The sequence below is a fragment of the Mangifera indica genome, chromosome 12 (assembly GCF_011075055.1).
Source record: "Mangifera indica cultivar Alphonso chromosome 12, CATAS_Mindica_2.1, whole genome shotgun sequence".
NCBI classification, from domain to species: Eukaryota; Viridiplantae; Streptophyta; class Magnoliopsida; order Sapindales; family Anacardiaceae; genus Mangifera; species Mangifera indica.
The window spans coordinates 11,380,251-11,405,280 of record NC_058148.1 but is presented as its reverse complement, the minus strand read 5'-3'; the positions used below and the strand labels follow the sequence as shown (position 1 = coordinate 11,405,280).

The 25,030-nt window shown below is 32.8% G+C and overlaps 4 protein-coding genes and 1 long non-coding RNA gene across 14 annotated transcripts; 1 reads left to right on the top strand and 4 right to left on the bottom strand.

The window, feature by feature from the left end:
- Positions 1 to 551: 551 nt before the first annotated feature.
- On the bottom strand, positions 552 to 5,288 carry LOC123193137 (CTD small phosphatase-like protein 3). Of its 5 annotated transcripts, XR_006497000.1 has the most exons (8): positions 5,151 to 5,288; positions 3,899 to 4,125; positions 3,562 to 3,698; positions 2,883 to 2,985; positions 2,129 to 2,671; positions 1,349 to 1,686; positions 934 to 1,189; positions 552 to 715 (listed from the first exon to the last, which is right to left on the bottom strand). XR_006497000.1 is itself a non-coding variant. In XM_044605922.1 (7 exons), exons 2-7 carry the CDS (start codon positions 4,062 to 4,064, stop codon positions 1,031 to 1,033), a joined length of 1,446 nt encoding a protein of 481 aa, XP_044461857.1. In that variant the 5' UTR covers positions 4,065 to 4,125; positions 5,151 to 5,288; the 3' UTR covers positions 552 to 1,030. The 5 variants fall into 5 exon arrangements, 4 of the variants coding, with proteins under 4 accessions (XP_044461857.1, XP_044461858.1, XP_044461860.1 ...); XM_044605922.1 differs by having other exon boundaries at positions 552 to 1,189; XM_044605923.1 differs by having other exon boundaries at positions 552 to 1,189; positions 3,899 to 4,069; positions 5,151 to 5,274.
- LOC123193141 lies at positions 5,267 to 7,777 on the top strand. 2 transcript variants are annotated; one of them, XR_006497001.1, is made up of 3 exons: positions 5,267 to 5,404; positions 5,567 to 5,734; positions 7,094 to 7,777. It is a non-coding gene; the product is annotated as an uncharacterized LOC123193141 (long non-coding RNA). The 2 variants fall into 2 exon arrangements; XR_006497002.1 differs by having other exon boundaries at positions 5,509 to 5,734.
- Positions 6,314 to 12,433, bottom strand: LOC123193136 (CO(2)-response secreted protease-like). 2 transcript variants are annotated; one of them, XM_044605920.1, is made up of 12 exons: positions 12,297 to 12,433; positions 10,266 to 10,541; positions 10,048 to 10,148; positions 9,870 to 9,970; positions 9,398 to 9,565; positions 8,761 to 8,872; positions 8,140 to 8,656; positions 7,966 to 8,066; positions 7,646 to 7,888; positions 7,395 to 7,509; positions 7,112 to 7,319; positions 6,314 to 7,011 (listed from the first exon to the last, which is right to left on the bottom strand). In XM_044605920.1, exons 2-12 carry the CDS (start codon positions 10,512 to 10,514, stop codon positions 6,458 to 6,460), a joined length of 2,469 nt encoding a protein of 822 aa, XP_044461855.1. In that variant the 5' UTR covers positions 10,515 to 10,541; positions 12,297 to 12,433; the 3' UTR covers positions 6,314 to 6,457. The 2 variants fall into 2 exon arrangements, with proteins under 2 accessions (XP_044461855.1, XP_044461856.1); XM_044605921.1 differs by having other exon boundaries at positions 9,870 to 9,967.
- LOC123193138 (protein NCA1-like) lies at positions 12,124 to 18,708 on the bottom strand. 4 transcript variants are annotated; one of them, XM_044605930.1, is made up of 9 exons: positions 18,544 to 18,708; positions 18,188 to 18,232; positions 17,740 to 18,101; positions 17,408 to 17,639; positions 16,911 to 17,056; positions 15,566 to 15,653; positions 15,328 to 15,474; positions 12,713 to 12,862; positions 12,124 to 12,632 (listed from the first exon to the last, which is right to left on the bottom strand). In XM_044605930.1, the coding sequence occupies exons 3-9, from the start codon at positions 18,087 to 18,089 to the stop codon at positions 12,567 to 12,569; spliced, it is 1,179 nt and encodes a 392-aa protein (XP_044461865.1). In that variant the 5' UTR covers positions 18,090 to 18,101; positions 18,188 to 18,232; positions 18,544 to 18,708; the 3' UTR covers positions 12,124 to 12,566. The 4 variants fall into 4 exon arrangements, with proteins under 4 accessions (XP_044461865.1, XP_044461863.1, XP_044461864.1 ...); XM_044605928.1 differs by having other exon boundaries at positions 18,208 to 18,232; XM_044605929.1 differs by lacking the exon at positions 18,188 to 18,232.
- Positions 18,709 to 20,956: 2,248 nt separating this feature from the next.
- On the bottom strand, positions 20,957 to 24,346 carry LOC123193537 (protein ZINC INDUCED FACILITATOR-LIKE 1-like; the record flags this gene model as incomplete). The annotated part of the gene is made up of 12 exons (XM_044606568.1): positions 20,957 to 21,172; positions 21,262 to 21,349; positions 21,564 to 21,608; positions 22,043 to 22,128; positions 22,253 to 22,340; positions 22,436 to 22,645; positions 23,073 to 23,148; positions 23,241 to 23,290; positions 23,597 to 23,659; positions 23,744 to 23,797; positions 24,116 to 24,214; positions 24,305 to 24,346. Coding segments are annotated over 12 exons (960 nt in total), but the record flags the coding sequence as incomplete, so codon positions are not given.
- Between the last annotated feature and the right edge of the window lie 684 nt (positions 24,347 to 25,030).

Sequence of the window (25,030 nt, the reverse complement as noted above, 5' to 3'; positions counted from 1 at the left end):
CAGTTGTTTTTTAACAGAAAAACATGGAATTATGGACATTTTTATGCAGCCTAGGCAGTTCAGGCACTGCAACAGTATCAGTACTTGCGGCATTTAATATTTAATTATATGATAATATATCATTTGTGTACCCATTTTAAACAATCATAAAACTCTCTGGACAAGTAAACCCATCAGACTCTCACTAGATCTATAACTATTATATTAAAAGATATTTAAATTTAGATTTTTTTTTTAATTTTTAACACTATTAGTTTTATTAATTTTTAAGATCGTTATCTATTTTATTTACCTATGTGAAATTATTCGATATGGTATGATATGAAGCATAACTACAGTAATTTAAAGTTATAATTATTTAAGAGAAAACCCTTAACAAATACTTTTCAGTTACAATTCATACATTCAGGGATTTCGTGAGCAACTAATATAAACGCAAATACGCTTAGCCCATCAATGTAAGAAAACATTCATATAGTTCAATCTATGTAAAAATGTAAAACAAATAGCTGGCTTTATCGTATGAACTAGAAAGAAAGGGGCATGGAAAATACATAACAGAACACACAAAGTACATTATGAAGATTCATACCGGACAAGGCTTATTGTTTACATAAACACAGCAAATTCGCCATGTATACAATAACCCTTTCAACTACAAAAGAACCTAAGTGATATAGCTATTTCATTCTTGTAATTCGGAAGGCTGCACCTACTGATGTAAGACAAAACAGAAAATGATTTTACTTCAGTAAAAAAATTGAATATTTACAAATATTTCTATCTCTTCCAAAAAACCAGCAACTTTTAACTTACATATCTATGAAGAAACAAACAGGAAGTGGAAGAGCCTATTTTAACTGAATCAGCAACAATAGTTGTACATTTACTCTAATTAACAACTTTGGCTATGGCAGCAGGAAAAAAACTCACCACATGAATGATATATCCAAGTTTGTGGTCATTTCCACAGAGAGATGGAGGATCAGTGCTCCTCCTTTTCAGCTTATGGAGAACTTAACGGTGAAAGTTATTCCTTCATACCAAATTTTTTTGCTATGATGGGGCGGACATCATCTACATTGGCCAAAGTTTCTAAAAAGGGAATTAAGGAAATTAGAGCAGAGTCTGATGGATCGTCGAACCAACTTTCTATGGGAATACCATTATTTACTTGCAACCGAAACACCTAAAATTGAAAGAGTGATTAACACTTCAGTACTAGATTTAAAGATTGAGATCTATAGCCTTCCATTTGTAAAATAAAAATGGTGAAATAAAACGTTGAATTACTTGAAATGAAATATAAGAGTGCAAAAATAAAAATTAGAGAGTGAGAGACTGATACCTGTGGAGAATTGTCAATTATAGCTATCTTTGACAGGTCAACTCCAAAAACTGTCAAATCTTTGGTGTAGCTATCATCAGAAAATATGCATGATTCTCTAAAAAGGCGTTGAGAAATATACTTTTTCTCTGGATCTAGCATATCCAGCAGCTGCTCAGCATAAATGCTTTGGCTGGCAGTAAAAACAACGACTTCAAACATCTCTGCCACTCTCTCCAAAAATGTCTGGAGGAAGGGTCTTTTTCTTACATAGACAGTGTGGTCTTTCATGTCAAAGGAAACTTGAAGGGTGAAGTCTGCATTATCACAGGGTTCCATGGTGGAGTGGACGAGTGTTTCTGTAAATTTTTTTCCAGTTAACACAAACATCAGCAGCAGTTGGTTATGAATCTTTAAAATGTACAATAAGTGTCTAAATGGAGATCATTTTGAACAAGTTAAAAAACATACAAGGAAAATAGCAGGACCTTATATCCAGGTAAAAAAATAAAAAACCTTCATTTGGCAATGCATAACAGAACATAAACACTTCGACACAAAATATTATGCAGTTGTGTCAGCTTGAGGGTTTCAAAACACTTCTGCAAAACATTATACATTTGACCACATGATAAAGTAACAAAGGGGATTAACTCAATTCCTTTTGCTGACATCAAAAGAATGTCAATGACTCAATAAGCTCCTTTGCTGGTAAATCATATAATCAAATTTAAATCACATAAATCATTACTAAAATGTACATAGCATTAATACAATAAACCAGAAAAGCAATTCTCTTACCATCCAAATCAAGAACTAATGTTATATGCTTCCTTGTGCTCGTCTCCTTGTACACCAACACTGGCAAAAGGTCAGCTTCCTCTTCAGAGAAGTTCAGACAATTTCTAATGAACAATTGTGGATCAAAATCTGCTTCATTTAAATCAACAGAATTAGAGTTGACATCAATTTCGTGATGATTGGGTCTCATCTGCTGGCTCACTGGATGGAACCATGAATATTTGAAGGTCTCCAAAAGATCTTCACAGGATCCATGAAAATGAATATTCATTTTCTCTACTGGTTCCTCCTCAAGGGCAGGCAACTTCATACATTCCACTGTCATATCAAGAATCAGATTTTGCCCAGCATAATCTGGCTCAGTGAATAAGAAATCGGTTAGAATATCATCAAATTCAGTAAACCCTCCAATGGATACAGGTACACTCGTGTCAGAGATATGAGAATCTGAAACATTAGAAGTTGGATCACTGGAAGACAAACTGCTCCAACTATCATAGCCACCAGCTGTAATTTCCGGAACCATAGTACCATCTTCACACTCTAAGCATAGTATGACATAAAAATATGTATAATAATGTCAGAGAAAACGCAATCAATCAGGTATCAAATAATAACAACTTTCCACTAGTTTACTCAAAGCACAAGAAGGCTACATATCCAAAAGGGAACAGTGTTTTGTAAACCAGATGATAGTGGAACAAGCCAATACAAAAAATGCATGAGGAAGGAGTTTGACAACCCTAGCTGTTACCTTCATGATCCTGAGCACTTGACTTGAGATGAATGCCACTGCCATCGATAAGAGGAGAGAGTATTGCTTCGGGATTAATGGAGCATGTGAAAATTGGAAAATCCTACCAATAAAACAGACGAAAATAACCAAAGGATTTAGTTGCAACAGCTTTAGCTGAATAAATAAGTAAAATTAGAGTGTGTTTTTCAGGTAATGATATGCCCAGAGGAAGAGAAGCTTCTGCTAAAGCTTAGGACTGATACTGCCACCATGATCACTATCTAGATGATACTCAGGCAAGTTAATGGAAAAATCATTAGAATAATAAATTAATATTAGTCAAAAACAATAAAGCAACAAAGTCTCATAACTGTATCACATTTCTTATATCTTAAACTAGAAATTTTAATATTGAGGGGAAGGAGAAAGAAAAAGGAATTTTGGTGAAAACAGAGAGATTATAACTAGCAATCTCAGTTCCAGATGCAATTATTAAAATTATTTTTCGGTATCTAATCATTACTCAAATCTGACACCCATGTGATTCAGCCAGTGTTCAAGAAAATACAACATATCATTCCAAACAGTATAAACTATGACATACTGAGAAGAGATAAGCAAGAATTCAAGGCTCTAAATTTCAAAATTTTGTAGCCCGACTATCATATGCATGTAGGTATTGATGATAACTACTTACTATTCTTTCAATGGAAATAGGATCTTCAGCACAGGAAAATTGTTTTTGGCAAGATGGATATTCTCCATCATGATGCATTTTCAGAATAACTTCATTACTTCTATCTTCTGTGGCAGATAATTCAATTTTGCTAGAACCTACATCAAGCATATTCAATCAAATGGTGGTAAGTCTCATTAACAGTATCAGACCAACCAGAGCCACATTTACACCCTATAAGAATTTTCCATTGTAACTAGAAACTAGGACAGACTAACCTAAGTGGTTTAGCAATAAGAGAATTATTTTATCTCATTTTAGTTTTTTCACATGCATACATGAAGCTTCAAAGGCTTACCATTTTGAAAATTTTGAATCGATTTATCCAAGTCCACTGTTTCATAAAACAATCGGACTACAGAACCTGAAGTCTTGGAGATTTTACTCGACTTCCCAGCAACACGGAGACAACTTATTTCTTTTACAGAAATGCTGGATTTAGCCTTCATATTTAGGGCAGGCATTGGATCTAGATTTGTAAGAATTCTTCAAATTTAATTTGAAACACAAAGCAGAGATAGACCCCTGTTTACGTACACATCATAAACAGAAATGAATTTAACATTTTCAAACCACCATATTGGCGCAAAATATAGAAAGAGACTATGAGAACGTACTAAGACGTAAGAAGAGAAGGAGATACATTTACTTATCATAATTACTATCTAAACAAGCAATCAGATTAGCAATTTGAAACAGGGAGATGGTAAGTCTAATATTAAAATAGATAAAACTTAATATACATAATCCTGTTAAACATGCTTCGCTAAAGTGCACATCAACTTCTTTTCTAAACAATACTTCAAAAGATTATCCTTTTTATACCATTTTTTTTTAAGTTTTTAAAAAAAGGGCTATCACTTCAGCAGAAACACCAGAGCATGGAGACTAAAACATTTTTGACATAATAAAAAGCACTTCTGATAGTTTCCAAAGCAATCCTCAATGCACTATAATGGCCTATATCATTCACTATTGCCACCCAGTTCCAATAAGTTTAAACGGTGAAAAAAATGAAACCCTAGCAAATCAAGAACTAAAACGCTGTAATTAGCAAAGATCACCTACATAAACCCATGGTAAAAATATTTGTACATAAATGAAAAAATTAATACTTGACAATATATACAGCTAAAATGAGTTTTTAAATCGTACGATCTTTGAAAGGAAAAAAAAAAGGATCACAAACCCAAATCACAAATCACCTTAAAGTCAAATTCAGCGCAAGAAAAAAATTCGAGCGACAAATTAAATTCAAGAAAACATAAAAAAAACGTAGCTCAGAAAAAAACAACACGAAAGAATTAACAAGAATATTTACATATAATTAATTACAAATAACTAAATCACCCAACTTCAAGTCATCCACACAATTCAAAATTCAAAATCGACAAAGCAATTCAAAAACCGTAAACAAAAACTCAAGCTTTAACTCATTTAGACAAAGATAATTCACAACCAAGTCAAGAAAATAAGAGAACACATGGACGAAACTAAGTCAGAACCAAAACATAAAAGAGAGAATTTTGAAAGAATATTCAGGTACCCACCTGTACGGAACAAGAAGTGAAGATCCTTTCTCTTCCCAAAGCTCGTCTTCTTCCTTCTCTCTTCTGGGTTTCAGAAGAAGCAAGCGAGGAAGGTTGAAGAAAGACAGCTTTGGGTACGCGAATTGGTTTTGTAGAGGGAAGAGGCGGTGAAGATCCAATGGTCGTTGCTGATTCTAGTTTTTGATTTGGATATATGCGATATCGACACGTACATGATGATGACTATCCACCTCAGCAGCCACTTTACACTTGAGGTTGGCTTTTGCTTGTCAAGAAAGATTTTTTTGACACCAGATGTTTGATTTCGTAATTCATAAGTTTATTTGATAAAACTTCATTTTTTATTTACACTTTGAAGTTCAAAACTGAAGAAACTTGAAGAGAAAGGAAATTAATCACAGTTTATGTTTCATCAGCAATAATCCATGGCTACAGTTCAATGACTTGCAGCAGCTTCGCTCAACTTAGTAGCTACTGCAACAACTCACTTCAGCTCAACATCCTTCCTTAAGCAGAACTCTGAGAGCTCATCTTTTACCCTTTCACTCACTACGAGAGCTACTTCGCAGCTGATTTTCTTTAAGGTAACCTTCTGCTATTAAATTGAGTTTAGATTAAATTTTTTTTCCTAGGCATTGCTCAATATGATAGACACAAAGCTTGTTTCACAATATTTCAAATCGAGCATTAACTAGAGCTTTTATCAGTACATCTACTCTTTGAAATTCTGAAGGTGGATACTAAATTATAAGTTGTTTTCCAACGGCTTCATCAATCTTAATGTGTTAGTAAAAGTGCAAATTTTTTAGCCGAAGATCAAACGTAAAAAGAGAGAGTCAAACATAAAAATATCAAATATCATTTGGTTAGTAAGTATTCGACAAAGAATAATTTCCAACAAGAAAATTGGAATCACCAAGTCATTGCTTATCAAAAAGTTCAAAGTATTGCTTGAACTTAATTGGTATTTAATATTAGGGTTTTTCCTTAGAGGCTCTTGTGAAAGAAGCGGAGAAATTTGTTGATGGCCGTAGTTTTATTTGTGTTGGCAAATTTGAGTCAAGGTGGAGATTATTGTATAGTGGTGATATGAATTTTGTAAGGAGTTATTTGAATTCAGAAAGTTTGGATTTACGATATGATTTTTCAAGAAAAACAATCACTTTTGTCAATGATAAGATTAGTAAATTAATGAATGGGATTAGTGCACAAAGTATCAATGGCTACACTGAAAACAATAAAAAAAACACATAAAATTTTCAGGACACTCAACCACTGTTATCCTCCTAACAACTTCATAAACTTCATTATTCAACATTCACTGCAAACACAATACGAACAGAATTGCGTCGACCCTCCCACCATGTTATTGAGCCAAAATTATAACCACTACTGGCCTCCTTGCTGTTGAATGAAACTTTGAAAGAAGCCCTCTTTACATCCTTACCAAAGCTAATCTTCTTTGGATATACATTCACTACTAATCCTGAGGGAGCTTGGACGCTTGCAGTGTATGTCGCATTCGTCGAGCCAACGTTTGTCACTGTTCTTCTGACGGTTCTAACAGCTTTGTTCCTTTCAATGTTGTCTATGGAGATTGAAGGGTAGTTTATGTTGGAGATGAGCTTGTCAATGGAGTTTTTTGAGCAGTTAAAGTTGGTGTTTGCCATTGATTTGATTATTTTGTTAGAGTAACCGTAATAACAAAGGAATCTGAGGTAATCTTTTGTTGTTGTTTCGAATACTAATCCTGGATTAAGAGCTTTAAGTGGGCTAATTTCTCCAACTCCCATTTCGTGTGGATTTGCAGAATTGCCCGAGCTGTTATTTATTGGCTTTCCAATGTTATCATAATAGGTTGCTGATGATCACAAATAAAAAAAGAAACTGATGATCGATTATATAAAAAGATTACTAATAACATGATTGATAAATTTTTCTAGCTTTAAAAAGAAGTTTACCTGTTGTCATAAGAGCTGATTTGATCATGGAAGAAGTCCAATCAGGATGCAGTGATTTAATGAAAGCGGCAGAGCCAGTGACATGTGGACAAGCCATGGATGTACCAGATCCTAAACCATAATTTGCAGGCTTGTTACCATTCGGAGTAGTCCCTTCTTTTGGAACAATTGCAGCTAAAATTGCAACGCCTGGTGCTGCTACGTCAGGCTGCCAAATTAATCAATGTCAGACATGTATATTTATAGTACATATTAACACGATCTATATATATGCATAGATAACCTTGAGAATGTTTTCTGTGAAGGCTCCTGGACCTCTTGATGAGAAATATGCAACAACTGGTGCTGGGTTGTACTTTGGAACATCGACTGTTGACAGGATTGTGGCAGTTGGATTCCTATATAAAAGCAAATGAAAACAAATTAGATAGGTATCTTCGGTGCTGTATCTGTGTTGGCACAGGCCAGAATTCCAGTAGTGCCTTCTCACAAAGAGTTGCATAGAATTGAGGCGAAAATAAACAAGAAGCTTACTTGGTAGAATTGATGTACTTGACGATTTGATACCAGTCTGAGTTGCCAACTTGTGAGAATGGAAATATGCCTGAATCAAAAGGAACACCTTTCTCTTCCTCATTAACAAATATTAGGCCTTTGGCTTTAGCATCCTCTGCCACTAATTTTTTTATTCTCCTTGGAATGCTTGGATCATTGTCTAGGCACACAATGATCTTGCCTTCCACTTTCTTTGCATCTAATGATCCTGGACGACAATCCCTGCATTTTATGGCAAACTTCTCTTCTCAAATATCAAATGAACTTACTAACTATTGTAAAATAGAGAAAAAAATTACTTTGCTTCAGCTTCAGGGGTGAAGTAAGCTGCAATATCCTTTCCAAATGCAAGGGGATAAGTCTTTGTGTGAGAAAGATTTGACAAACTAATGGCAGGCCCCTGTAAGGAAGACAAGATTTTCTTAATATATAATTTCAAAATTAAAATTTGAAGCTAATGAAAGCTATCTTACTTGGATTGTTTTTCCATTTCCAAGAACAATAGTAGATTCAAAATTCCTGTCAATAGTAGAAGCTGCAACCGTGAGCACCCATGGAGCTGTGTTGACAACTGTTGAAGGGTCAGGTCCATCATTTCCAGCTGAACAAACAACCATAACTCCATTTTGTTCAGCATGAAAGGCTCCAATGGCAATGGGGTCACTCAAGTAATCGGATTGAAACAGTGAACTCATTCCAATGGAGATTGAAATGATGTCAACTCCATCTTCCACTGCATCATCAATTGCCTTCAAAAGGGTTGCGCCTGAGCACCCTGATTCTGAGCAGGCCTGGTAGCTTGCAATCCTGGAGGAAGGCGAGCCACCACGTGCAGTGCCTCTTGCCAAGCCGAAGTAGCTTGCGTTGGCTACGCGAGCGCCAGCTGCAGTGGAGGCTGTGTGAGTTCCATGGCCAATAAAGTCCCTTGGAGAACCAGCAGTCCTTTTGGAGGTGGATAGTGTCTTGTAGAATCTTGCTCCAATTAGCTTCCTGTAGAAGTAATTAGAAGATTATGAATTTTGATTAATTTGTTGTTAAACTATTAATTAAAATTTTTATAAATAAAGAATCAGGATTTAGGATTAATTACTTGCCTGTTACAATTGGATTTCTTGAAGTCACGTGATTCCATGCAAACACCCTTCCATCTTGCAGGGATTTCACCCAGTCCTTGATCCTTGAAACTCTCAGATTCGGGCCAGATCCCTGGACCCAAAATCAATGCATATAAAAAAATATGAACAATTCTTTTCAATGTTTAATTATTAATTTAAAAAAATATTATTAATAATTTAAATAATTATATTTGATCTAGAAGTTCATTGTAAGCAAAATTCCGGAATTTTAGTGCAAGTGAGGAGAGGCCACTAATATGAACCATTATAAGATAACAATTTGTGTTATGATTATTTAAATTATTTTATTTTACACTTTACAAGAAAAATTATTAACAACTCTTAAACTAATAAAAATTCTTATTCAAAAATAAAGAAAACAATATAAATTTATTCATTTAAATCTTTAATATATCTTTTTAGAGAGCATCAAATAAAATAAAATAGTGTAAATGATACATGGGATCATGTGCACATGGGATTTATCTTTATTATAATATATATATATATATATATATATATATATATATATATATATATATATATATATATATATTTTATAATTAAAAAAATTAAGAGAAAGAAAATTAAAATAAATAAATGTAACAACTTGCACCTGTGTCAATAACACCTATTATGACATCAGAAGAGTGTTTATGATAATTGTAGCTGGCCCAGGTGCTGATGCTTGGTTGGGCTGCTGCCTCCTCCAAGAAATCCCAAGAACGTGTTGTATGAAGTTGAAGAACCCTATCAGGGAACACCGACACTATCCCTTCAACCTCTGCACCTTTCACAATTTTACCTCATCACCAATCTTTAATAATAAATTAATACTACAGATTATGCATCATCTTCCTTGTTTTAATATTAATATTACAAGTTTATGATAATGGATAGATTTTGATGGGGTTTGTTTATGTTATAGAATTTATTTTATAATTTATGCATTGACATTTAAGATCAATTATGGTGATTCCATGTGTGATGAAAAAGGTTTCTGATGATGAAAGTGAGTGAGCAACTCATTTATTTATTATTGAGTGATGATTAAATTAATATAAATAGAGAATTAGTTAATTAATTACCCGATAATAGAGAAGCTTCTTTCTCTGTGAGCATTGCAGAGAAGCCCTTGAAAGCATGCTTGTAATGGTGGATTAAGGATATTCTATCACTCTTTTTACTGCTATAAATACATTAAACCCATTAATAAAGTTATCTAAAATAAAGGAAATTAAAATTTGATTAATCAAAACACTTCACCTTGGAATAATGGAAGATAATAGTTGTAAATGAGCTGACTCTGTAAATTCACCATCTCCATTTTCAATATTGGATGAACTCCCCATATAAACAACATAAGGCTGACAAAACCAACATGAAAGTAATTCAATCTTAAAAGAAAGAAAATTATCTGTTTGCTTGCCAAGAAAATGGTGGAAGCAAATGCATATATATAATTTACTTAGTTAAAAAAGTACCTTGGGAATTTGATTGGATGAAGAAGCAGTGAGAAGAAGGCAATGGAGGAAGAGAAAAAGGAGGAGTTTGAGGAAGTTGGAAGCCATGGAACATGTAAAAGCAATGTGGGGATATGTGAACAAGTTGATTAATGGTGTATTTAAAGAGACAAAGTCTGAAGAGGGAGACTTTTCAGTGAAGATTGATCGTTGTATTATTCTAATACAGTATTCTTCATCTTCAATGTACGATATTATCAGGATCATCATGTTCCCATAGTCTTTTCACCAAGTATTCTACAAGTTTTGTCTACTTTATGATAAGGAGAATTTTTGTTGATAACAATATACGTAATTTTGTTTTATTCTTCATCTTCAATGTACAATATTTTTTTTTTATTATTAAGTAAAATAATAATAGTAATAATAATAAAATTATTAAATGTATCAGAATTTTACTATCAAAATTAGTATCAACTAATGTGGAATGGGACAATTTAAATAATGATATGGAAAAGGAATTATATATATATATATATATATATATATATATATATATATATATATATATATATATATATAGATACTAATTTTGATACCAAATTTTTTGTGCACCTAGTATCATTGTAATAATAATAATAATAATAATAAAGATAATAAAACTGTCCTCACAAGCCAATCATTCTAATTATCACAGTTCATATGGCTTCAGCAATTTTACTGTAAAATGATATATCCTTTGCTAATTTGCTTTAATCCAAAAATTAAAAGTATTCGACATATTAGAAATTTTAACACAAATAATCAATTTTTCAAAATTATATCAAACAGTTATAATTAGATTAAAATTATTTATATTTAAATAATTATAAATTATATTAAATATGTAAAAATTGGTTTTCACATAATAAAATTAATTAATTAATTATTCATATAATCATAACCTATAATCATTATCTAATAAATAATTCTAAAGTATAATTATAATACACAATTAAAATACTCACATAAATTATTATAAATACGTTATAATTAATTATTTAATTAATAATTTAAATTAGATAAGTTATATTTAAATGACACTTCATGGTATTCTAACAATAATAGAGAGTTTAAATTTAAAATAAAATTATGCATACTTATTTTAAATATATCAAGTGATTAAATAATTTTAAATTAAAAATAAAATAACACTTAATCATATGATAATATATATAAATATGTATTTTTTCTATTAGATATAAAACAATGAGAATCCAGTCCATATATTCTTTCTTATCTTCTCTTTCTTTTTCCTTTTATAAATTTATGGGGGATTACATATAATTTGCCTAGCATATTCTTATCATGGCATTGATTCTTTATAATGAGTAAAGTATTTTCTCAATACCAAATCTTATAAATAAATAAAATTAGAGAAAATAAACATAAAGCACACTTAATTCATATATTTAAAGCCTGCCTACTCAATCATTGTCTTAAGTTGCAAGTTATTCTCTATCTTTATACAAAAGACTGCAAATTCCAATTCTTTATTTTCGTTGCTTTATTCTCTCCCCTTTTTTTATTTTTATTTAATTTTCTCCTTTATGTTTTTGTTACATGATTCTTTGTTCTTGGTTTCATTCTTCCTGGCTTTATTTTATGCTAACCAAACGTCAAAACTCTCTCTTTATAATTCCTCAAACAAAACAGCCATTTCTGGGTTTCCTTCAGCCTAATTTTCAATACATCTACTTCACCTTCTATTTTTGTCCGAAATTCACCTAAGCTATCTAAGCATTTGTCTGAGTTCTAACCTAAAATTTGTAAGATACAATATTCAACATAAATAGCCTGAAAAGAGCTCAACATTGTCAAGCTAAAGCTAACATAGAGATTCGCCAGCAATTTAATATGTCCTTCTTGTATTTTATTTCAAACATATCAATACATCATTCTTTTACTTTAGTTGATTACATACAACTGCACACTGAAATGACTATAATATCATATGAAAGATTGCAACAACATGAGTTATTCACATCAGAGCAAAGAATTACACACCATTACCTGAAAGAAGAACAGAAGCACCTGCATAAGCCATTGATCCACAGCTACAAACTTAAAGTGCTCTTCAAAATTACACTTCACTAGTCAAATGCTCTTATATAGCCTAAATTGCCGATATAACTTGTGCAAAGGACTGCCTAAAATCTTCATTCAGCTCATTCAGCTCTCTTCATCCTCTGGAGACTGCCTTGGCTAAATTGAGCTTATTAATATATACAGCAAGGCCTATTTTTTTTCACTTGTAAAATTTGTAATTCTGAAGACTCAGCCTCAGGTGGTTGACTCAGGTTGTTTTTCTCCAAGTTGGCCGTTGACAAATTCCAGAACTGAAAGACGCTGCATTAACAAATAAAGTGTGATCGCACATTTAGTAATCTAAACCACTAATAAGATAAGGTCAGGAATAGTTATCTAACCCGTTTTTCGAGAGCAGCTTCTTCAGGTTTCAATGTCAAAGATTCCAGCAATTGGATGGCTTCCTGAAATCCATCGCTTGCCACATTCTCGTTACCAAGACTCCTATCGACATCCGCAACTTTTGCGAGGGAAACAGCCACATCCACAGTCTGTAATTAGATAAAATAACCAGTCAGAAAATGCAGACACAGAAAGTAAATTCAACATTTTATAGTTCTACTTAAAATCTTCGAGCATTCTAGAAATTATCCAACATTGCAAAGTAAATTGGTGAAAGAGTGAAAAATATGCATACTGTTAGGTCTCATGTTTACGTTTCCTGCAAGAGAGGAAAACAAATGCAAGGCAAAGGAGGGAATGACACAGGTGGCAGAAGGCTGAAGATTGCAAGTGGCAGCCACACAGCAATGGCAAATAGGCAGGACCACAGAGAGATTGAGGAGAAACATGGCAGGCAAGGAGAGGCTTGACGGTCATGGAGTGAATCAAGAATAAAGTCTGGAGATGAGAGTAAAAGGAATCAGGATGAATTTGGAAAAAGAATGGGGTAGAAAGGAGAGAGCTGGCCTCTCGAATGCCAAGCATTGGACTGGAAATTGAATGTAATGTTTCATTTGTGGAAGAGCTTTCTTAACCTTTAATGGATGTTGAGATATTAATATAAAGACAGTTGATGATTCAATTCTGTTGATTGTGTTGCAGTATAGCCTTGGTTGTGTGTGAGATGAGTTATTGCAGGTAACAGTGAGGAGTTTTGCAGGCAGAATTAACTGTGCAGGGAGTGGTTTTCCAGAAGAAAACTAATATGAACCTTGGAAAAACCATATCTCAAAAATTAGCTATTGAAATTGAAGAGTTCAAAGTCATATAAACCCCACATTAAAAGCTCATACTTTCTAATGTGAGATTCAACCCTTATACCTTGCACTTGGGATTCTAACATATCACACTCCATAGTCTCGACATCTACACGGGCTATGCACTAACTCTCTGCTAGTCCTAAGTGAACACTGCAATGCTGGCATTACTACTCGCGTTGCACTATTGCAACTAAGAGATGTGATGATGACTTTGATACCAAATGATATGAATCTTGGAAAACCATATTTCAAATGCTCAAAATCCTATAAACTTCATATTAGAAGCTCATGCTTTACAACTTGAGATTTAAGTCTCATACATTGCACTAAAAATCCTAACAAAAACAAAGGTATTTCTCATATACACACAATATAATAACACTTTCTATTGAAGAGAAATAAGGCGATGCATGAATTTCAACATTCTCCTGTTAGGTGAAGATAGGCAATGATACAAGTTCTAAGATTGGTGAGATTTAGCATGAAACAAATAATAAACACCATCACTTGAAAAAGTATCCTTTTTATTAGTGTTTATTTATAGATGTCTTCTTCATTGTTCTTTTTACAACAAGAAAAAAAATTATATAGAAAATTGAGAAAAAAGTCCCAAGTAATGAATCCAACCTTCTAAGAAAAAAATAAGTCAGTCCTAAAAAAGGTTCAACCCATTCGTAGAAAGAGAGCTTTCATAATTCCTTTAGAGATATATGAGCTAAAGCACACAATAAAGCAAAATACATTACTTTCTACAAAAGTATTTCAATTTTCTTACAAATTTTTCTTTGCAAAAGGTTTATACTTTTTTCACTCCAAACATCGTAACAACACTTTTACTTTCACTGATCTTCACAAAATTTTATCCCAATCATCTTTTTGAATACTCCTAAATCTAAGCTATAAATCTGATAGCCTAACTGAGACAAAACCACAACCAACCTCATCTAAGCATAACTATCTACTCATAAACACAAAAGTCAAATTCAATTCCAAAGATAGATGATGCATTGACTTCTTTATCTTTCAATAAAGTATGCATAATGGAGACAGATAAGAAAGGGTTTGCAGCCAGCCCAATATAGAAGTAATTAATTTCAGATTTCCATGAGCCAAAGTTCAAACTAAGAATTAAGTTATATTCACATAAAAGATTTACAAGGAAAAAACTATTAAAGAATTGCAGAGATCTACTTCTTCATCCTTTTCGGAGGAAAACATATAAGCAAACTAAGAATATACAGTTCCTTATGATCATCAAGCACTGATGCATTTGAGCTCTCAAAAGTTAAACTCCATGCATGACTTCTAAAAAATTCATTTTCAGTAAAATAGAAGACTGGTGAGTCTAATAAAATAGCAAATGCCTTGTCCAGACAGTTTTGCTGCTAACATTGATTTCTACTGGAGTTAATGATCAAATCAAAAGGCCCAAAAGAGCATTTAGAAAATAAAAATAGATCAAATAGGAAGAGAAGAAAAAAGTTGGATGCCATGTCTTGGTGATTTCATTTTCCTTCTGTTATTTGACTCAAGAAAAGTGTCCACTCACTTGTATTTCAGCCTAGACAAACATAGCTTGGAATATCTTTGGTGCTTGAAGTAAATTATCAACATTTTTTATTATCATCTTGATTAATTTTGGGAGTAGGTTTCTCTAAATTCCGATTAAACAATACCAACAGATGTATAGCATTCAAATGAAAAAACCACATAAGTAATATAATGAGAAATAGATTTTGTAAAAGTTAGGTGACCTGGGATGGAACATTTGATTGATGTTTGATGGCATCACGACGGACATCCAAAGAACGAGAATAGTAAGATCTTGCAGATTGCAGGTCTCCATCATAATACTTCAGATCTCCAATTTTGTTAAGTGAAACAGAAAGTGTATGAGTTATCTGCAAAGCAAAAATTAAAAAAACTGAGATGGGAAGGCTAAACCATGCATGAAATGCCAATATGAAGTAGCAGAGGATGTGATGCTATAACCTCCGTATCATCCATAGGCAATTTCATGAGGAAGTCAACACTCTCTTGGAAATAAGCAACTGCTGATGCAGCATCTCCCATTGCTCGACTGCATCAAAAGATGAAGGCTTAGATTTTGCTTGAAAAAGAACACATGAGAAAAATCTCATATCTTGGATAATATCTTGAAGGCTGTAACAATCTTTTAAAGAGGAGACAGATATATAGTCATTAAGAGCTTAGAGATTCTAATTTCTCAGTGGAGTATGACAGTAAAAGCTCACTTATTTATTCATCACTTTTGAATGCTAGCAATAAGCTCTCACCAGGGCATCTTAGCAAAACTGCCTCTCTTGTTTTTCCACCATATCATGTGTTATATAAGATTCACTACTTAATTATTTTCCTCAAAACTTCTTTGCCATTAGAAGAAGATTTAGTGTCCAAAAGCTATATATGCAGGCTATAGAATCATATCTTAAGAGTTTATGCCTAAAAAACTACATTAAGGTTCATGGATTGAATACTAATTAAATAGGAGCAGTTGGAGACCAGTATTCCCTTAAATAAAATGATGGCTCAACCTACTGGACAACAAGCTGGCACTTAAGCCTGATAATTAATCATTATTGCAGTTAAAAGATGATGAGGATCAACAGACATGCAAGTTTTAAATGGTTTAAAATAGAACAGAATGGTCCAAGATCAAGCCAGCAAAGAGGCCAATTGATAAACTGCTGAAGGCTGCTAATGGTTGCAATGGACACTAACTGGAAGCTGACTTTATGAGATCTTGTCTGATGAATGGACATGGTAGATTTGCAGATTGAAATTTCAAGATATACTGGAGGGTGGAGTAGGGCCTGATTGTGGGTTAAAATTCTCAAAGTAATAGAGGAAAATGAATCATTAAAGTCTTCTTGGAGTTTCAACTTAAGCAATCATAATCATGCCATCAAGGACAATAAAGAATATGTAAACACTTCTTTATAGCTATTGTTGAATTCCTTAGACGACAATTGCTAATAGAGATCTTATGTTCTGCCATTTAAATCCTTCATTACTGGAAACTTCTAGTTGAGAATGGTCTTTGTTCTTTTCGTCCCTCAAAAACAACCAAATGTTCTATCTTTTTTTTTTTTTTCCCTTTCCTCTCTCAAACCCTGTCTATGGGATCAGAGCTGGCAAGTGTCTTTAATTTTAATACCTTAAATTCCTTAAAGTCATCCCTGTGCTTATTTCATCAGGGATCAATTTCATAGGCAGGATAAGCACCAATTAACAGTGCAACTATTCGCTATGCAAAGCATGACAAAAACAACCTACCACAATAAAAAAGGTTGAGAGAGAGAGAAAGAAGACATACCAGCAATCACCAAGCATGCCAAGAACTGCTCCAAGCTGTGAACACAACTCTGATGTACTGCCTATTTTTTCTATTTGACCTCTGATGTCTTCTGAACACAAACTAAGTCTTGATTTTGCACTTTCTACATTCTGGGCACGGAATGCCTGCGAATGGGAAACAAACAGCTAAGCAGATGCAACCAGAAGGGAAATAAGTTACAACTATTGGGTCATTGCCAGGAAGTTTGAAGAATTAATAATTTTTGGCTAGATGAAGAAAAACAATTAAAAAAAGGCATTGCAATGAAGGCTTTCTGTATATTAAAAAGACATCATCTGTAAGAAGGATTTTAGAGAAGGAAGAAGGATCACTCAGTCAGGTGGGAGATAGAATGCTAATATAGTCATTAACTAAAGTAACAGAGAACAAATACTCAAAATAGCAAGTGCAATTCACATATCCTTAGAAATGATATCTTTAACATAGAAACAGTACCCACAACCACCCATACTCACCCTCATGGCATGTGAAACCAAGAAAGCACCTCGATCCATGGAGACATCCTCATATATCACTTTTTTATTTTCACTGACAACTTCCTCTTTGTCGGAAGTAACATGAGACCTCTTGATTCTAGCATGACCTTCAATGAAGCAATCAACAACTTTCTGAAGTTCTGTGTCAGGTTCAATCTTCTCAATATCAGCCCCACATAATGGGCAGTCCTTAAAGCGTGATATGCATACTCTAATTTCAATTAAACAGAAGTTAATCAAACTAAAGTCAGTAGCCAAATGCAATAAAGACAAGATTTCAGAAGAAACAAGATGCTCCATTGTCTGCTTACTTGCAAAATTTATGAGAACAAGGCACACATTTGCTAGTATCAAAGAGAAGCGCTTGGCAAATCATGCAACTAAGTGGACCTATCTTAAATGTTTCAGAATCATATCCAAAAGGACACCTTGGAGAAATGCTTGCAGGGTTAGTATTGGATTCATTCTTTGCCTTGTTAGCCTCATTTTCTGCTTGATGTTTATCCAATTCCTCAGCCAGTTTCTTTGAGGAGCTATCATCACCACGAAATGTCTTCGCAAAAGGACATTCTGCCGGTGGTTTAGTCGAATTCTCACCCCCTTTTCTTGAAGAAGCATCATCAGGGCGTGACGCTTTCACAAATGGACAAACAGGCTTCATCTTAATTAAACCCTAAATCAAAACAAAACATCATTAAAAAATCTAAAACCAACTTCTAAAACCCTCATTCAGTTGAGAAATATACTACAATATCATACTGCCCTTTTGGTGACCTCACCAGCCCATCAACCAGCTTCAAGAATCTAATCAAACAGTAATTGATAAATTAATAGTCCGGTAAAGTTTCCGTCTAGGTAATTCAGCCAAACCCTTTAATTGATAAAAATGTTCACAAAATCACCAAAAAGATTTTTTAAGGCAAAACAAATCAAAAAGCAAATTGAACAATATTAAGCTTGAATCCATAAATTAAGCTAGTGAAAAAAACGACTCTTCTTTCGACTCTGATACATGTTAAATTTTGGGTTAAGCAAAAGGCAAGTGAGAAGATGACGATGAAAGTGTAAAAAATTTCAGAAAAATTGGTAGCGTAAAGATATTCAATCAGGGTTACCTGAAATGGAAACCCTAAATCAAAAATAGGATCAAACCACGTCAAGTGAATTCCACTTCTTGTTTGATGAGTAAAATTCTGTACTCTTAGTTTTTCTAATGCAATTAGGGAGTTCAGGGTTTTTTTGTCAATTCACAGAGTTCTGTGGTCACAATTAAAATTCAGTGGTCTTGATAAGTGTAATTATGAAGATAACAAGGGTAACAGTCAGAATCAATTACGCGATATATCTTTATATAAAGAGAGCGAAGATGGGAGAAAGGAAGAGTGAATTTTGTTCTTGGAACTCTCTATCTTGATCAATAAAGATTAAGTTGAATTTCTTCCAAATTTTAGTCTGGTCAAATACAGAAGAATTGTTGTTGAGTAGATTAAATTGTATCATTGGTATCAGAACAAGGTTTCTTTCTGATAGACAAGAATTATTCGACTTAAAGATCAAGAATGCTGTTGAGAGAACTGGAGCAGAAAATAAATGGTGGATTAAATTGTAGGTTATACTTTGTTGCTTATATAGCAACTTGTATTGATTGCCTCAACCTAAAATCTTTACGGCAATTTCTTGGAATTAAGCCTTGCTCTGGCAATTTTTTGAAGCATTCAGTTCTTTCTATATTTTGTTGAAGAGTTTTTGGAGTTGATAACTTATGTTAGATTCCATGTTCATTATGAAAACCAGAGAAATGGAATTTTTTCCTTTTCTACTCTTGATTTCGCAATTCTTTTCTACTTGCAGCTTCACACCAAGATTCTTGAAGGCAAGCAAAGACATAAAATTTTTTTCTAAGAAAATCAACCCATGTTTATCTAGAAAAGTCATCCACACACATAAGCATACCTTTTTCCCCCTAAGCTTTTAATTTGCACTGGACCCATAAGATATGTGTAAACAATTCCAAAACATCAAAAGTGGGTAAGTGATTAAAAAGTTTAAGTTTGCTTACCTTGCGAAAAGGACTACACCCTTTACCTTGTATAAGTTTTAGCTTTGTCAATCCTCTTATTGCTCTTTGATTACAACAACACAGAAACCAGAAACATATTAAAGGTGTAGAAATATAAAGGCCACGTATCAATTTTTACATGGTTCGACTACAAACAACATAACCTACATTTTATGAGATCTAATTCAGCAAAAACAAAAATCCACTGTTAAGCAAACAAATTGTCTATTACAAGCAAAAAGTAAACACAAGCTAACACTCCCTATTATTAAACTAATTTCTCATTTTCTCTCATATAGATGCTGAATCACACTTATGAAACACACCAAGCATCCTGCTTGGAGCAGTTTTGAAGTTTTCAAGCTGAAATCCCTTCAGGCTTGGTTTTAAAATCCCTTCAAGCATCAGTCAAAAATAGTGTCCCATGATTTGTTCAATAAAAGCTAATCTGCAAGAAGAATGTAAGAACCCAAATGGAAAGAAAACATAACTAATTTGAAAAGAAAAATAATAACCTAACTAAGCTAAAACCAAGGATTAAATATAAAACGATAACATTCAAATCAAGTTTAAATGAAGAATAAGATTGGTTTAAATACCTAGCTCAATTGAATAGGAATATAAAATTATGACAATTGTCCATATCATAACACTACACTTGTAAACGTAAAACATGATTGTCAAGTCTAAAGTAAAAAAAGTGAGTACAATTTGCAATTATAAGGTGAATCACATGTGCATACAAAGTTCATAGTTTATCAAATATATTTACAACATCAATTTAGGTAAAAACAAATTTTAAAATATTATCTTAAATATGTAACATTGTTCATAAAGTCTTGACCTAAAACAAGTATAATAGGAACTTTTGGTTAAATATATATTTTTTCAATCACTAATGCAACAAGTGTGTTTTATTTTTATTTAAATAACTAATGCAAAAGTTCATATACAACTGTTGTTTCAATTATTACATGCACCTCAACTAAAATCTATAATAATGGCCTACATTAAAGGTTTATTATTTGTAATTGGCAAAAACTCTTATATCATGTTAATTAATCATAATATTTAAAAACTTAAATTGATAACTAAGGTTGATAAATCAATGTATTATTATACAAAATCATACCAAACCCACCATAAAAATCAAGTAGTGTAGATTCTTTCAAGGATAATTGAGCTTGAGAGGTTGAAAAAATTCACCTATTTTAACTCAGACGGTTGAGTTAGAAAAGGTTTGAAAGTAGTTATTATTCCTACTGTCTCAACCACATTCAGTATGAAAAAAACCATTTGATCACCTGCATATGTAAATTTTGGGATTCATGACTTATTAGTTTAACAATTATAATAACTCTACTTCCTATACTTGCTTTATAAATTTGGAAACAGAATGAATGAAAAATTAAATGATAAGAAAAATCAAATGTTCAAAGAGCAATTATAAAGAAAACAAGCTACTTAATTGGGTGTTCTTTTGGGATAATAACAAGAAAGTTTTTGTTACCAAATGAGAAAAAAATTTGCAGATATATTGATGCATTGGTTGATCATATGACTGATGTAGATGAGTTCAATGGAATGGGAAAATTTTTACTGAGCAACAATTCTCTTGGAGAAATTTTACTGATATGATACCTGGGAGAAAGAAAGCATCTTGACGCTTTTGTGCCCAAGATTATCTGCAAAGAACCGAAATTACCCATTTTAGATGTAACCCTAAACCCTATTTTTTTAATTTAATTTTTAAAGATTTTTCCATGAAACTTACACTGCACCTCCTCCAGCAGGACCAACAGCTTTGAAAAGTGACATTGCAGTTGTAGCAATTCCATTAGCAGCTCCTTTTGATCCTGGTCCTGTTTTTTGTACCACATTTGATCAAATCAATTTGAGACATTAACATACATGCAGTCTCTAGGGATCATGAACATTCTTCATTAATGGTGGCAAAAAATACTAACAAATACTATACAATAATTTTACAGTTTTTTATTTTAAGAAAATGATCAGATTTGTTCCTTAAAGTGTTAACTGTTAATCGATAACTATCATCCATAAACAGAAAATTACCACTGCTCTAGTATGTAGAAGGAACAATCCTGTTGTAATAGACACCTGGTTGTAAGAAAGAATATTTATTATTAAGTTTGAATATATGATACCTGAAGGAACAAATTTAAGAAAAATGATGTGTGCTTAGAATTTGTTTTGATCCTCACAGATAAAATATTCTTAATCACAGAAGCACAACTCAGCAACAAGGCAAGACTGAATCCCGATAACATTGCTATGTAACTGTAACTTGTCAAAAGAGGTATGGATAAAACCTGTGGGTAAGAAATCAAGTAAACTCACATATGAGGCAAATATTTTCAGATTTTTTTCATGAAAAAACATGCTAAACTAATGTAGAAATTAAACTAAATGGATATTTAAGATTTATGTACAAACTCTTTTTACAAAGAAACACATATAAAGTGATGTGAAAAAAATAAATGAGGGTAAATATAAATCATTAAACTTATTGATTGAGGATGGTTGACTTCTACCCCTGCAATACGCATAACAGTTATCGGTCCAAAAATCCTCACCACAAATGGATATAGATAAAGTTGATAGATTATGAGGCTGAATCCTGCAAGCTCAATAATTGGGAAAAAAATTGCTTATTTCTCCAAGATGACAATATGTATATAAATGGAACATACAATCAGTTTATAATCTTCTTGTGGTTATATTTACATGAATACATTTTATACCTGAGACTGCAAGAACTTCACCTACATCTTCAGTTGAATAATTCAGACCCCCATACTTCCAAGGGCTAACAGCCCACAGTGAAAAAATCTACAGAAGCAAGAACAGTTTCATCTAATTAATGTGATTGTTGGCAAAAGTAAAAATATTATTTGGCATCTAAAATCAGATATAAAGATATGCACCTCAGTATAAGCCATATCGTGAAGTGAAAAGATACAATAAACAATAATGGAAGACATCAAAGGCCAATTCTTCATAAGGCTTTTCCTAGAATTAGATGCCTTGCTTCTCTCGTTTTGTTCATTAAAATCTGAATTAGACTCACGTGATGCAGCAGATTCCAAAGCATCATAAGATATATTACTCTCTTCATTGTGCATGTGCAGTGTCTCCTGCATTAACCAAATATATTTCAGGACAGCCCTTCAAAAAAAAAAAAAACTCTTCCCTACAACAGATATTGGTACAATCATCCAATCATGAGTATCAATTAGCGCAAGTGAGATACACTAGCCCCATGATTGGATGGTTGTGCCCATTAACATCCATTGTAAGGAAGACGGATCAGGATTCTCTTCTAATATGGGCTTTTACCTAAACTTTTTAAGCTTGTGATTGATAGTTATAGAATAAGAATACATTAGGATAGATTTAAACCATAAATAAAAGAAAAAGTACAAGTGTTATATGATCTATAAAAACTCAGGAAAGCTAATATCATATGAATATCTTAATTCAGGAAGATGGATTTGGTTAATAATGGCATAAATAATTCTCAATATAAAATAAGTCATTAAAAATAATAATAGATTTACATACTGGAAGCCAGCAGGCAGAAATGGTTACTCCCAGGGCAAAGAGTGATACACAAAGGCAGGGCAAGAAGTACGGAAATCTGCATTAATTTTATACAGAATCAATATATTTTAAACATCTTATAGCAGGAAAGAATTAAATTTAAAAAAAAGGAGGGTAAAATTCACTTACCTCCCAAACATAGATTCTTTGGAAAATATATTTGGATATTTCGCTGCTGGCTGAATTGCAAAATTATCCAAAAAAAAACACTTCACAACCAGAACAAAAACGAAAATGAAGAGAGACTAAGATGACCAAGGAAAAATAAATATGCTGAAATATTCAAATCGGATCTTCCCGTAGTAGTAACTTAAACTTTGTAGGCCAAACAGTTTAGTTAAACTAGGAAAAAGAACACATTGATGTGATGCGTCATGAACATTTTAACCATGAAAATGGAACAATTTTCAATAGCAGCTGAAAAGAAACTATTTTCTGCAAGATGTATTTGTTTGCACAAGAAGCCAATAAGTATAGAGATTTACCTGAGCCAGAAAACCACCGATAGCTGGACCAATGATCAATCCTATGCCCCATGCTGTACTAACCTGATATTAAATATACACTATCTCTAAATTTTGATGCAAAGGGTTTTGCTAATTCAAATTTCAAAGAGAAACAATTAATCTCACAGTTGACAGTCCCAGAGCTTGGTGTTCTTCTTGGAAAACTTCAGTGGCATATGCCTGGAAATGAAAGAAGTTAGCGGAGAGAAAAGCTTAATTCATCTTGTCCAATAGCCAAAATCTTGAACTTTCAAATACTAGGAAATTAATATTCCCTTTGAACTAATAACAGCTAATCAAATCCTTAGTTCGAAACAAAATTTTTAATCTTCTTTTTGTGGTTTCATGCCTGTCAAAATCAGGGATACCTATTCTAGCAGTTTAAAGTATAGAATGTAGAATAGTATGGCCAAACCCAGAAGGGTAAATGCAATTATCTCCAAGTTATAACTTATAAATTGGAATTTCAAAGAACTCAAATAAACAAGCTTTCAATACCTTGATTGGTCCAAGTAAAACATTCAAGCTCCCAAGAAGAAACCTTGTGATAATAGCCATCCAAAAATTTATACTCAGCCCAAAGAGAGTGTTGAAAATCTGTAACCAACCAAGTCAGAATTAAAAATTGTGTTTGCAAGTTAATGATTAAAATCAAGTTATAAATATAGAAAATAAGCAAGTACTAACACTGCAAGAGTCCCAAATATCATTACAGGTTTTCAGCCATATCGGTCAGCTATTATTCCCCAGAAGACAGATGTCAAAGCTCCGCCAAGCATAAATGAAGATCCTTCAAGGTATTAAGAGGAAATAAAATGTGGCGATTGTAAGAATATTTGTTTTGTTAATATATTTGATTTATATATCCCATTATTAAAGAGGAAAAACAGAAAATAACTCACCTACATAGCCAGCATAGTAGCCTATATCTTCCTCTCTTTTTGAAATCTGAAAATCCTTAACCTGATAACAATAATAAATAAAAGAGAAAACATGCAACATCCATTACATTAACAAGAGGGTTTGAAATAGTTTTCTACTTCCATAGATTGGAGAAGATACTATTAAGGAAGTTGACTGGAAGTTTTGTGCAACTTATTAAGTTTGATAGACTAAAGGATATTTATTTTCAATTTCATACTGGTGGGTTCCTTGGTAAGCATCATCTTATTCGGCTAGAGTTTTGGGAAGTATAGCTTATTAGACTAAAGCTTATAAGATCATAATTGTACATATATATATAACAAAGTGGGAGATAACAAGTACACTCACCATGAAATAAAGAAAGGGAAAGACAGATGATATTGGCAGTGCTGAAGAAATTAACACAAAGAAGAGTATTAGAGATGATGTACAGAAAATTTTAATGAACAATTTGATATATATGTGATGGGATCCCTTCCGGTTCCAAGA

What these genes read in the sequence shown, in the direction of transcription:
- LOC123193136 (XM_044605920.1), bottom strand. Translation starts at nt 10,514, where the DNA reads ATGATGATCCTGATAATATCGTACATTGAAGATGAAGAATACTGTATT. An exon ending in AGAAGCTTCTCTATTATCGG is followed by an intron (nt 9,566 to 9,869) that starts GTAATTAATTAA and finishes TGAAAGGTGCAG; the next exon opens with AGGTTGAAGGGATAGTGTCG. An exon ending in TCACAGAAAACATTCTCAAG is followed by an intron (nt 7,320 to 7,394) that starts GTTATCTATGCA and finishes TTAATTTGGCAG; the next exon opens with CCTGACGTAGCAGCACCAGG.
- LOC123193137 (XM_044605922.1), bottom strand. Translation starts at nt 4,064, where the DNA reads ATGCCTGCCCTAAATATGAAGGCTAAATCCAGCATTTCTGTAAAAGAA. An exon ending in ATTAGTTCTTGATTTGGATG is followed by an intron (nt 1,687 to 2,128) that starts GTAAGAGAATTG and finishes AAAAATTTACAG; the next exon opens with AAACACTCGTCCACTCCACC. An exon ending in TAATTGACAATTCTCCACAG is followed by an intron (nt 1,190 to 1,348) that starts GTATCAGTCTCT and finishes TTTCAATTTTAG; the next exon opens with GTGTTTCGGTTGCAAGTAAA.
- LOC123193138 (XM_044605930.1), bottom strand. Translation starts at nt 18,089, where the DNA reads ATGAAGCCTGTTTGTCCATTTGTGAAAGCGTCACGCCCTGATGATGCT. An exon ending in GGCATGCTTGGTGATTGCTG is followed by an intron (nt 15,654 to 16,910) that starts GTATGTCTTCTT and finishes CTTTTGATGCAG; the next exon opens with TCGAGCAATGGGAGATGCTG. An exon ending in AAGCTGCTCTCGAAAAACGG is followed by an intron (nt 12,633 to 12,712) that starts GTTAGATAACTA and finishes TTGTTAATGCAG; the next exon opens with CGTCTTTCAGTTCTGGAATT.